This window comes from Arachis hypogaea, chromosome 6 (genome assembly GCF_003086295.3).
Source record: "Arachis hypogaea cultivar Tifrunner chromosome 6, arahy.Tifrunner.gnm2.J5K5, whole genome shotgun sequence".
NCBI classification, from domain to species: Eukaryota; Viridiplantae; Streptophyta; class Magnoliopsida; order Fabales; family Fabaceae; genus Arachis; species Arachis hypogaea.
Window position 1 is genome coordinate 5546501 of NC_092041.1, and position 13579 is coordinate 5560079.

Genomic DNA, 13579 nt, shown 5'->3' on the forward strand with positions numbered 1-13579 from the left:
AATGTACAAATATTCCATTGGCTCCCTATACTTTTTCATAATTTATTAGTTTGAACTTTGACGTAAAGTAGAGATGAATATTGCCGTTGACATAATAATTTTGCTTTTTTATTCAGTACTTTAGTAGGTTTTGGTTTGAGAAGTTGTGTTACGACATTTTTGGCAGAGAAAATATAGAGATACTAACAAAAAAATATTTTTTTATTATTTTTATTAATTTTTTATAATTATATTTTTTTATCATTTTTTGTCTAATTTTTTTTGTGTAAAAAAAAGTGTAAATTAAATTTTATAATTTATTTTAGTTTATCATTCATCTATCATGTTTATTGATAATAAAAGACTAAAACAATAACAAATTAGATCTTTCAATTAATCATAATAAATATTTTATAATCTTAATTGATCATAATCTTATTATTGATCCAGTTACATATGTATTGGGTTAAGAAAATCGGATTTGTTAGAAATTTAATCTATTAGAATTGATACACAATCGATTGAATTTTGCAAGGCTTGTGAAGTTTTTCTTATTCAATCGATTGGTCATATTACCCAATCAATTGAAATCATCAAAGCAATTTGGGTTTAGTTAATTTAATCGATTGATTCTGTTATACATAAAAATAACCAACACATGATCAATATTCTAGAGGTATTTCTCTTGTGTACTCCTAGAAGACTATGATAATGGTTGTCAATCTACTGTGAAGTTTAAGAATTTAAGTTAGCCATTTTTTTTAGAATTTGAAATGAAGTTCGTTGGGTGCGGCGAACTTAGTCTGTATAAAAAAAATTTATATTTGGGAAATTAAAGTTGAAACTGGAGTTTTGAAAAATAATAATTTTTTATTTTATTTTAGAAAAAATCAATTGGGTAATATGATCTCGATTGGGGAACATGACCAATCTATTGAATAAGCAAAATCCCACATGTCTTACAAAATTTAATAGATTGTGTATCAATTTCAATTGATTGAAGTTTGGAAATTTTGAATTTCAATCGATTGATTTATGCATTCAATGGATTGAATTTCTAACAAACACAATTTTTCCAACCCAATACTTATGTAACTGAATCAATGATAAAATTATAATCGATTAAGATTGCAAAATATTTATTTTGGTTAATAAAAGATCTAATTTATTATTGTTTTAGTTTTTAATTATCAATAAACATGATAGATGAATAATAAAATAATAATTTATAAAATAAAATATAAATTTTATAATTAAATAATATATAAAAAATTAATTTATAATTAAAATTAAATAAAAACTATTTAGCAGTTATTAAAAAAACTAAAAAAATATATTTTATTATAAGACCATTTAGTAATCCAAACATTTTCATCGTTTCTTCCATGTAACCTTAGGGACCATGTGTAGGCTTCATATTTGATTCAAATTTTTATGTGTAGGAACTTTTCCCCAACCACCCCCTTCAAAAAATAAAGAGGAAGTCTTGAAAACTATTGCCCTAGTATATTTTGCTATTTATACCCAACTTTATCTCCTAACTACAAGTCAAAGGATTGATCAAATTTGATCCGAACAATCGAGTTTATGTTAGCTAGGACTATAAACATACAAAAGGGTTACCTCATTTATGTGGAGTTAGAGACTACTTACTCTAAAGGTATTATCAATTCAAGAGAAAGGGATGATCATGGATAATGAACCTGAGTTTTAAGTTTTGATTCAATCTATATGCTAATAATTATTCTTTTTCATAATAATAGTAAGACATTTTTGTTTCTCTCTTTCTGTTGATAATATATTTACTCTATATTTTATTCTCTGTAATAGGACTAGTGAAATGTTTAAGTAATATGTATAAGATCATTCATTCAAACTACATTATCATTTGTCAACTAAAAGTGTACTTTAGACGACATATCTAACCATTTTAGGATACTTTTAATCCACTCTACTTAAAGAATTTCACGAAGGAACAACTTGGATGTGTTTTATAGGTCTTTCTTATTTTTAACTATTTGTTAGATCTGAGTGGAGAAATTAAATTAAAAAAAAAAACAAATAATCTTTTGCCTTTCCAATGTCACATTATATGTTTGGTTTTTTTTTTTTTGGTGACTATTATATGTTTGGTTTGAGAAATAGATCCATGTATATGATATATATGACATTATGAATAAACTATGAAAATTGTACTAAAAAAATTATATGCTGATAAACATAATTTCAAAAAATATAAACAACAAATAAATCTTTAAAATATTTAAAAATATAACAAAAAATAGTAAATATTTTGATGAGATGTTTTTAAACATAATTAAAAAAAAAAGAGATATTTTTATACTTAAAATTTGTTGATTTTGTATCTAATGAATTATTTTTGTGAATAACTGAAAAGTCTTTTTAACAAAGATCTAATGATTGAATTTTTTTATTATTTTTGCAAGAACTTTTTAAATACTTATCAAAATGTCTCTAACAAAATTCAAATAAAAATACAAAATTATTTGTCAAATATAAAATTTATTTATTGCTTATAAAAGAAAAAAAGATATTTTATTATTTTTATCATATTTTTAAATTTTTTTAAAAATTTATTTATTATTTATATTTTTTAAAATTATTTTTTCTGAGTATAATATACTTTTCTACAACTTTCTTATAGTTTACTTATAACACTATTTACGGAAGAATTTTAAAATTTTTGGAATATTAATTTTCTAATAATTTTAGTCATTGGCCTCAATTATAAAAATTATATATAATATATTAATTAAAATCAACCGTTAAAATTATTAAAATACTAATATTTTAAAAATATTTGAAAATTTTTCCACTACTTACCATATTTTTGTTTTTGTGTTCAAGCAATCGTGCCTAACTAATAAATAATGATTTAGTAAGATGTAAGTGCGTCACAAGTAACGTAGAATAAGAGATACTAATTAATCTTCAACCGATAGGAGACAAAAGTATTATTAAGACAAAGTTGATGAAGACCATGCGGGATCTGAACCTTGACTTAATAAATGCATTTCATATTTTACAATGAGCAATGTTAGGGCCAGTAATTTTTGTGATTGTTAGCCATCAACTAGTCATTAATGATGATTTAATGGTGTGAGATTGATATGAGATTTCATCCAATGACTCACTTTCCTCCACTGGTTATATACTGGCCAAAATTCAATAAAATTGCTGGCTCTAGACTTTTTCTTTTACAATTACACTGTTAAGATTTTCAGTGATCCTTTATTTGTTTTCTTAATAAGGCTGTAATAATCAGACTAGTATCTTTTAATAATTATACATTTATACATCAAATTTTCAGACATTATAATAAATACCATAAGATAAATAAATCCTTGAGTGGATTACAGAGTGACAGCTGTTAGGTGGTGGGACCATAAACTTTGAATAGAATAAAGTATATCTAGGAGACAAAGGTTGATGCTTGATATTTGTTAATTACTTAATTATCCCATAATAATAGTTTTTCATGAGTAGTGGACAAATGCTATTTGAGCCAAGATTTTATTTATCAAATAGATAGTGTATTGTTTAAATAGTATTATTAATGGTAGTAAGTTAGTAACCTAGTATTTGTTTATTTATTTTCCTATTCACAAACATTAAAATTAGACTAAAAAAATATATATTTTATATGAGATAGATTTGATATGTGAAGGAATGCATGTGATTTTTATATATAAATAATTGATATATAAATAAAATAGAACTAGTGTAAATAATATATCTTTATAATTTGTTGTTATTAGGCGTAAATCTTCAGGTATCAATTTCAATTAGAACTAACAGATAAACCAAATTCGTTAGTCGGATGGTCAATTTATTCATTTTATTAAATAAGTATTAAGAATTTAAATTTAATAATAAATTTTTAAATAACATTCAAATTTACAACAAATTAATCACATTCCTACAGAACTAGAAAATATTGTGAGAAAATAAAAAAATTAGAACCAATAATTAATTCCTAACTAGGGGAGGAAACCCTTAAAAGCCAAATGATCATTTTAGAAACCTAATGTAGTTTGTCCGTACTTTCTATCATAATCACACCCACTTCTGGAAATGGGAGCACCTCAAACGGGAGAGTGGAATCCCATAGTGGGTCTAGTATTTTATGCCTTTCTTACTCAAAATACTCATAATTCACCTAATATTTTATTATGCAAAGTTAAACATTTCAATAGAGCAAGTGATTACACTTTAAGCATTCATTTGAAAATTTAATGTTGATACTGGTAATATAAAATAATTATATATATATATATATATATATATATATATATGGTTACGTAAAAAATTATTACTATTTTTATTGACCGTATAAATAATTATCTAAAAAAATATATAATTATATAAATATATAAAATATTTTATACTATTAGTACATCAAAATTAAACCCTTTATTTAATTAAGTCATGAAGTGTTATAATTTACTTAATATTTTATGTCACTTGTTTCAACTGAGAAAGTGAGCATTTATTTAAGTTGTGAATGTTATACTTATACCCACGACTTGTTTGACAACTGTCCTTGAAAGGTAAAATTAAAAGAATTATAATATACGGATTATAATTTTCAATACTAGCAATCATAACCGGATTGATGGCCATGCTATATAACCAAAAACCATCGTCCAAAGCCAACTGTATTTAAACTCAATATCCCTAATAATATTTCATATATTGTTCCACTTGATACAATGTAAATGTTTAGAAGTATAATATTATGTTTGTGTCAAACTATTATTTGATAATATCTTTTTATTCCAAAATAATCATTAATTTAGACAAAATTATTGTACATGAATAAGTTAATGTATTTACTATTTAGATATATTGATATTTAAAAAAATATTACTTTATTATTGAAGCTGATAATTATTTTAAAATGGAGACACACTGAATTATAAAGCCTCTAGCTTTTGGGGGTTGTGCCATGTAAGTGTGCGCACTACTTACATTAAATCTCATGTATATTTTGAGTAATAGTTGTAAAGTTCATATAACCAATATAGAATGTTTGATACAAGTTTTCAAGTAGCTAATCATAGAAAGCTAGATGTATTTATATTATGATGATGATATACAAGGAGTCAAGGACTTCGGCAAAAAGCCTCTTGTTTAATTAATGGTACGGTGCAAAATTAAAGTAGCACTCACTATATAGACACTTGTATATCCTTACACAACTTTATTACAGATAATTTTTTAAATGTTTCTTAGCCTAGTCAGTTGTATAAATTAAACTGTACTTACAAATTTATAATTGTTTTTTTATTAAATGATTTTTTTAATTAAGTCATTTCTAATTTAAAAAAATATTTAATTCTTTTAGATTATTCATATCTGTATTTAATGTAAAATAAATTATGAAATATTAAACAAAATATTCTACAATTATTGTACTTATTTTAAAAATTAGTAAATATTATTTATCGATTACAATATTTTATCTTATATAAAAATTTAATTAATCACAAACTTTGAACTCGTAAATCTAATAAAAATTTTCGTAAAACTATAAAAATTGATAAAGGACTCGTCTTTAAATGTTATATTCTTTGCTAATTAAATAAATTTTAACTCTTTATTATCTTTTATATCAATGGTTTGAATTTAGAGTTTAAAATGTACTATTTAAAATTTAAAATTCAAATTTAAGATTAAAAATTTTGAATTTAGAATGTAAAAAACACTGCAATCCATAATTTCAGCTGCATTTACCGTAATCAAATTTAGTAGATAATGTTATATTTTTTTTATGGTATCTTTAACCTAACAAGTTAAAAACTAATTCAAACTAATTCGTCGTGAATTTAACTCCACTTAAAGGTCTATTGCTGATCAATGAATTGATTTATACACAAAGTGAAATGCAAATTTCCTACACTTACTTAAGTGGACAAATAAACTAAATATTCAATCAACTAAGTTGGTTCTACATAATGTTATATCTAAAAGATGAATGTGTATGAATGTGTTCAATGTAAAACCTAATCTTTATTATTTCTTTAAATAGGAATGGTGTTTCTCTGTCCTTGAATTGAAAATGCAAGTTGCTTACACCATGTGATGGATATGTGAAGTGATGATCAAGTGTTATAAATAGGCAACAAACGTGTCTAGTCCTAACACATTAATCTCCCTTTAATTAATCATTAGCTTATAGCTAATTAAGTAGATTCCATAAAGATAATATGGTAAGCCTTGTGTTGTTTCTACTAATTGCTCTTTGTCCAGTTATTATGATCAAAGCATGGCCATTCAGTAATCCACCATGTCCAAATTGCGGTGACCTCGCGGTACCATATCCACTCAGCACCAACGATAATTGTGGTGACTCCAGATACAAAGTTTACTGCAACAATAACAAGTTAGAATTCTTGTCAGCCACAGGAAATTACTATAAGATCCTTAAAGTTGACCCTTGTAATAACAAGCTTGTTCTTCAACCACCACTCATACTCAAAGAAACTTGTTATTCTTCTGATGTTGTTGATGGAGGGTTTCTCTTGGAAGAAGACTTGCCCTTCAATATTTCTACACACAACACTGTCATGTTGTTGAATTGCTCTGAGAGCATCCTTCTTTCCCCTCTCAACTGTTCCTCAAACAGTATATGTAGGGTGTTTGAGGATAAGGTTGAAGAGGGAAAAGGGTGTTTTGGTAAACTTTGCTGCCATTACTTGAAAGATTCAGCGATGAATTCTCATAAGATAAGAGTGAGGGTTGGAGGGTGCACAGCTTACACTTCCTTGGTTGATTGGAATCCTGATTCTCCTCCTGACTCTTGGAATTATGGGATTGAGCTTCAATGGTTGCCTGCACTTATTTGATTGGATCCATGCATGCCATGCATGCATGCATAAATCCTGCAAAACCCTTTTCTTTTTATGTTTGCTTTTTGATGATGATGAAATTGATAGTAGTAGAGGTTCTAGGTTTTTGAAGTTTGTGATGTGATGCTGTTGCTTAGTTTTGGTTTTCGGCTTAGAATAATAATAATAAGCCAAATTATTGTTTGTTTTGCTTTGTTCCATTTCTTGTTTGAATAAGGATTTATAAACTTGGTCATAAAGTATATATAGTATCAATAACTGTTCATTTGATGATCATGTTTCTTGTTTCCGCAAACTATAATAATCAGAGAACTCAGTAAACAATAAACTAAGCATTTTGACCTGAAAGCTGAAACATTAAAGAGGATCCTTTAGTATATATTTGTGAAATTATGCATCAATTATTAGAGACTTTCATTATATGCGTATCTGTATGTGAAAATGTGTTATTTAGTTAAATATTTCAGTATCTCATTGATAAATTTAATCAATAACAATAATTTCGCATATATTATCAAGGCTAATTCTATGGTGCCTATAATTTTGGTGTCGAAATTGCCGAAGTTAACTTTTATGGTAAATTTTAAATATTAAAAAATTGTTTACTTTTATATTTTTAATTTAAATATTAAATTTTATCTCATTTTAGTAAGTTAGGCAAATATATATAGGCATCATAGCATGCATCTATTATCAAACATCATACCAAATTGTGCAAAAGTTGGGTAATACATATAACGTCTCTTTTTGTTTTAGGTAAGTAATTTCCAGGGAATTCATTGCACTGAGAATGACCATGCCCACCAGGGGAAAAGATAGGTTTAGCCCCTTATTATTCCACAGTCCAAAAGAAAAAACCCCTTATTATTCCTAGTACGAAAATAATAAACTATTCATTATCCTTCAGTCCCAAAGGACAAAAACATAGAGTAATGTTTTTTTTCCGTCAGGTGGATTGGACAACCACCAATCCTAAGTATATCAAATGTATTGGACAACCCCCAATTCTAGGTACAACACACACCCACATGCTCCTCATATACTTACCATTTTTTTTTTCTTCCTCCGGCAGTTGGTAGGAGTTGAGTCCGAGACCTTTGGAATAGGGAGGGGACAGAATGCCGTGAGTTAAGGCTCATTGACATATAGTAATGTTATTCCCTACTTTCGGCCTTTTGGGGGATTACCTAATTTTGTTTTTGTTTATATTGGGGTACTAATCGACAACACATTCAAGAACATAAAGAAAAAAAAAAGATAGCTAAGATGTGCTTTAGTAACACATGTTAAAATTGATGTCATGGTATGATAAATGGGTTAAGGAAGAGAATTCCTTAATTAGAGCTGCCATGAATCCAATCTCTAGGGAAAAAGAGAAGGATACTGTTTCAGAGTATGTTGATAGCAATGGTGACCGGAACTTTAGAGAGCTCAGTGAGGAAATAAACAATGAAGGGGGAAGCCAAAGACACAACTGCTTGGTTCGAGAAATTCAGAACCTAATAGCTAAACCATGGGAGATTAAAGGTCACACTCACACACACCCCTGCCGCTGCAGACCACCTTGCTAAAGCCAGCATCAGGAGACAATTTGGTTTTCTTTTTTTAGATAATCCACTTATAGGGGGTGCTAACCCCTCTCCAATTAGTCTCTTGTTTTCTTCTTTTGGGCTTTGGCCCCGTTGGATTACCAAAAACCACTTCATATTTTTTGTTTATAAAATCTTTTTCAATTGATGACCTTAAACCTTAATGTATGCCCTAAATGAGTATCGAGGAACAAATAGGATTACATAGAAAAGTATTTATTTTAGATTTTGAATACAACATTTAAACGTAAACATTATAAACTAAAATAAATAAAAGACCATGAACATTCAAATGGTTTTCATCCTTAGTGTATAAGATGTTGGAAGCAAAGAGATGCAAGTGGGGTATAATATGGAAGCTAGCGAGCAATGAAAGCTTCAGTTTACTTACAGATACAAGCCGTTAGCACATAACATTAGAACTTATCTACTAGACATATGTTTGCTGCGTCAGTCATTCCAACAGCTGAGCACAAGCCATTCACAAACGTACAACAACCTCCAAAACACCTAAACCTACCTCAACCTCATTTCTTACACATCAATGACAATCCACCGAAACGAGAGAGTAAAATCAACCATGCTCACACTGCCAGGGAAAAATTATACTAATATTTACTATGTTACTAGAATACTTGGTAGATAATATTATGCTGTCACTGTGGGTCTTTTTCCTTCCATAGCATCTTTCTTCTTCCGACAATTTGTGCAGAGGAATGGACCTTCCCATGGTTTAGATGCTGGAGTGAAAAAATGGCCGGAGTTTCCAGATAAGCTGTCACCGGGTGTTTGATCCACCTGGCAAACAGCACAGCGAAAAATCCCAGAATTCTTATTCAACGGGAAATCCTTACCCAGCCTGCATTTCAAAAAAACATAATACTTCAAAAGTTGTGCATGCATGTACTCCACCCAAACATAACACCTCAAAAAAGAATTATAAGAAGCTATTACACTTCTAGACACTGCCAGAAAATATAAACTTATGTTAAGTCTGAGAGACTCGCAAAAGTTACCTTTCGGCAAGCATTGCAGAGCCCTCTTCAAATAACTCCTCCACAACACCAACTGCAGAAAGCTTATTAGTAGATTTATTCGTGGAATTCTCAGATTTCTTTCCAAAGAGAATCGAAGTTAGCATATTATGTTTCTTTCTTGGAATTGGTGGTAATACAGGAAGGTCAGAAGGAATAATATCTACAACAAGGCAAGTTGTATCATCCTTCAGGCCTCTGGACCTTAGAGCTTCCTGGGAAACAAAGGAAAATGCATTTAATACGATAAATAAATGATATCCATTCCTAGAGAATATACAACGCCAGCAGAATCAATCACCACCTTAACCACTAGCTTTGCTGCAAGCTCTGCAGGTAGACCCCGACATGAGTTGGCAGCCATATCAGAAGATAAAGCATCCCAAATGCCATCAGAAGCTATGATAAGCCTTCCGCCAGCATTTGACAGCTGGGGAACCAAGAAATACATGTTAGCATTGGAACCAAATCTTTCATGTAAAAGGGCTATCAGATGAAGACCATACTAATGAAACCAGCTCACCTTCACTTGCTTAACATGCGGTATTGGCACAATAAATTCTCCAACATCTGTATCACCTATTGATCTAGATAGGCACAATCCACCAGGCCAGCAGCGAAGAGGCCCTACCTATAATACATTTGGGAAACAAAAGCAGTGAGCTCAAGCAACGCTATTTAGAAAGGAGAAAGATGATTACATATTTCATCATACCTCATTGCCTCCAAAAACATTGAGTCTTCCTACTTCACCACCACTGGCAGTAACGCGCTGCCTCTCTTCTTCATTCTCTTCTAGTCTGTGGTCAACTGTCAAGAGAGAAACTACACCTCCCTGAGTATCTAGAATGCAGCGGGAATCCCCAACAGATGCAACAGTGACAGTCCATCCATCAATCAGAACAAACGTAGCAGTTGTTCCAGAAGTTTCTCCTGCAGATAAAATTAAATGTCAGTATATGCAAACCAGATCCATGAAAGGAAGGAAAGAAGTTGTGTGTACCCTTTTGCTGAAATTCTATGTCAGTTTTCACAAAACCAACAACAAGGGCGCGAGGAAGAGCCTGAAGCCACGAATCCCTGCTGATGTCTTGCGGTATTGCACTCAGAACATTGTTTAGCAAGTTTTCCTTTGCAAAAATAGCAGCTGATATACCATTATGCCCATCGAATATCTGCCAATCAAGAATTCCTTATCATAAGGAGTGGGCGAATAAATTCATGCTCCACTTGATCGCTGAGAAAATGTAAATAGATAAATAACAACGCCCCCAATTCTTCTATTAACCCTGAAAAACAAAGTTCTATCCGCTGGGCAGAACCAATTACCATACCAATTCAGCATCAGTATTAACTTAGGCTATATTCCCATTTCCAAAAGATTCAAATATTCCATTATTATTGAATAATAAAGACTAGTATAACCATTTGAATTAACTTTCGTAAATACGCTGCAAAATCCACGTCAATCTAGAAAACAAATAATACCGCGAAGACAGAAAACGCTGTCGATTGATCCCCAGGAATCCTCTGGCAATCTGTCTTAATTAGGTAGTAATCTTCTCCTTTCTTGGCCAAGCCAGCTTGCCCGTACTTCACAAAAGGCTTCTCAACTTTATCATTTCGAAGCTCACGGCCAATCAGAGTCGCCAGCGCAACCGGCGGAGCTTTCATCCTTGTCCTTGATGATAATTCACCCTTGCTCATCTTAGTTCAGAATTCCACATCTCTGGAACTGCAGAGAATAAATCTCAACCATCAAAATTAAGTCGAATAAAATTAAATAAAATAAAGAAAATTTTGTAGAAGGCTTTTCAAGTCTCAGCTACTAGATCTACAATTTTAACGTCTCAATTTTATCAGCACAGTCCATTCACAGAAGAAAAAACAAACTCCATAAACTTCCACACGATTAATTTACGTTGCAAGTTAAGATCCATCCCAGAAGCAACAAATCTAAAATCGTGGAAGCACGATAATGTGCATTACAGCTTAACTGAGCAAATCTAATCCAGAGCTTCACAGAATCCGAGAAAATCAAAGTTAATTTGTATATTTGGCGAAGCAAAATATATGAAATTACATCACGAAACAAAACAAGAAGAATTAAATATCGATTAGGATAGTGCATTTCAATTTTTATTTTGCTTTCCAGTGAAAACAGGGTAAGTAGTACATGTTTCTGAATTATTCGGTAAAAAAACCGAGTAAAATTCGAGATTCCTTTGAAGGTTGAGAAGGGAAAAAAAGGACAAACAAAATTCTCGGAGGGGAAAAGGAAAGAAGATTCTGGAGAAAAGCAAAACTGACAGATGAGAAAAAAATGCTGTAGATCGGAGGCGGAGGATTCAGCAATGCAGCATCAGCAAAAGCACGCGCGCTAGCGCTCCGATTGTGGAAGCGGCGGAGTCGGCATTTTCCGAATAATTAGATGGCGATAAACCCTAGTACCGGCGAAGTAGAAAAGCAGGGAGCACACAGAAAGAGCGAGAAAGAGAGCGTTGATGCTTGCTATGATCTGAGAGAGTGTGATTTGATTGGTTGGGTAGAGAAATCCAGAGAGAGAGAAAACGCGGAAAACAAAGGAGGAGGGTCCTTTTTGGTTTTGAGGTAAAAAGGATTCTTCATATTGACATTTTTGTCCTAATCTTTCCACCTATATTTTCAGTCGCAATGGAAGCCCCATGCCATATTACGTAAATACCCTCCCTCCTCCCCCTATCTTTGTGCACAGCAGCTCACGTTAACCATTTTGCATTTTTATTTCCACTTCGCAGGATCTTTTTACAGTTTGTATTGTTTTGTTTTGTCTCCATCGCTTAAAACTTTTTATTTTTAATATTGGAGTGGTAGTGGTATTTTTTTAAAAGAGAATGCTAAGAGAATAATGATTATTTTAAACAATATGAATAATTACTAATTAAATAAAGATACATTTTATTTTAATTTAATGCTACTAATTTAAATTTATTCTTTTAACTCTATTAATTCACATTGTTCAAAAATATTATTGTTTACCTATACTTGGAGTGTTATACTTAAATGTGAAATCGTTTAATTAGAGAAGCAAAAATTAGATCGTCCAATTTATTAGAGATAAAGAAATTGGACCGTCTAATTTGTGTTAAAAAATTAAAAAATTTAAAGTACAGCAATCGAACCTTTCAATTTGTATACTTTTTACGGTTTCTAAAAATACCAAAAATTATAATGTTAAGGTATATCACCATTTTTACTTCCATAACAAAAAAAAATTACTTCCATCTTTACTCTCGGGAATGGATTTTTTTTGTAATGGAATATAATAGATGTATATTAAAATTAATTATTAATATAAAATATGAATTTATTTTTTATATATTATTAATATAAAATTATTTATTTTATATGTGTATTTAATTATATAAATTTATGATAATACAAATAATTATTTTATATATTGATTTGTATGATTATATAAAATATTTTATACTATAAATATATCAACATTAAACTCATAAAATATATATTAAAATATAAAATATATACTAAAAATGAGTTAAATAATACAAGTAAAATAACTGATTTTGATAATAAATTTGATGTATAAATAATATTTTTTTATTACACGTTGAATTTTTATATTGTTTGGCCATATTTTCTTTGTATTAAGAGACAATTCATTTTGATAATAAAAGTATGAAAATCGATTAGTCAATTTATTCGTTCACTTGAATAAATATTGGAGTTTGAATTTAATTTTGTATATACAATAATTTATTGATTAATAATATACCTTTAAATTAAACTCAAATTCACGATAAATTAATTTTTAACTTTTTAATTTATCGAATTGAAAAATATTTTAAAAATAAATATTGATTTTTATTTTATGATAATCATATATATTAATTTATCATGTCTAAAAGGTTAATAATTTATTATTTTATGTAATTCTTTATGTCCTCTAATAACTATTGTTAATAACATTAGCAACGGTTAATGGGTTACTTGTGATTTGGAATTTGAATCTTTTAAATTTTATATTTTTACTTAAAAAAAATAAAGTATAATTTTTTATTTTTAAATATTTTTTTATATTTTTATCCCACTTATAAAATAAATA

The 13579-nt window shown here is 29.3% G+C and overlaps 2 protein-coding genes across 2 annotated transcripts; one reads left to right on the forward strand and one right to left on the reverse strand.

Annotated features, from left to right (window-relative positions):
* The first annotated feature begins 6209 nt into the window (after window positions 1-6209).
* On the forward strand, window positions 6210-6848 carry LOC140173575 (wall-associated receptor kinase-like 20). Its single transcript, XM_072198055.1, has one exon. The coding sequence runs from the start codon at window positions 6210-6212 to the stop codon at window positions 6846-6848; it is 639 nt and encodes a 212-aa protein (XP_072054156.1).
* A 1875-nt stretch (window positions 6849-8723) lies between these two features.
* LOC112695568 (probable protein phosphatase 2C 5) lies at window positions 8724-12201 on the reverse strand. The gene is made up of 8 exons (XM_025747949.3): window positions 11785-12201; window positions 10963-11209; window positions 10478-10649; window positions 10190-10407; window positions 9998-10105; window positions 9779-9904; window positions 9457-9689; window positions 8724-9299 (listed from the first exon to the last, which is right to left on the reverse strand). The coding sequence occupies exons 2-8, from the start codon at window positions 11179-11181 to the stop codon at window positions 9089-9091; spliced, it is 1287 nt and encodes a 428-aa protein (XP_025603734.1). The 5' UTR covers window positions 11182-11209; window positions 11785-12201; the 3' UTR covers window positions 8724-9088.
* Window positions 12202-13579: the final 1378 nt, after the last annotated feature.

Excerpts from the sequence above, each read along its gene's own strand:
- LOC140173575 (XM_072198055.1), top strand. The coding sequence starts at position 6,210 with ATGGTAAGCCTTGTGTTGTTTCTACTAATTGCTCTTTGTCCAGTTATT.
- LOC112695568 (XM_025747949.3), bottom strand. The coding sequence starts at position 11,181 with ATGAGCAAGGGTGAATTATCATCAAGGACAAGGATGAAAGCTCCGCCG. Across the intron at positions 9,905-9,997 it reads CGCATGTTAAGCAAGTGAAG|CTGTCAAATGCTGGCGGAAG; the intron begins GTGAGCTGGTTT and ends TTGGTTCCCCAG. Across the intron at positions 9,300-9,456 it reads TCTGCAATGCTTGCCGAAAG|GCTGGGTAAGGATTTCCCGT; the intron begins GTAACTTTTGCG and ends TTTGAAATGCAG.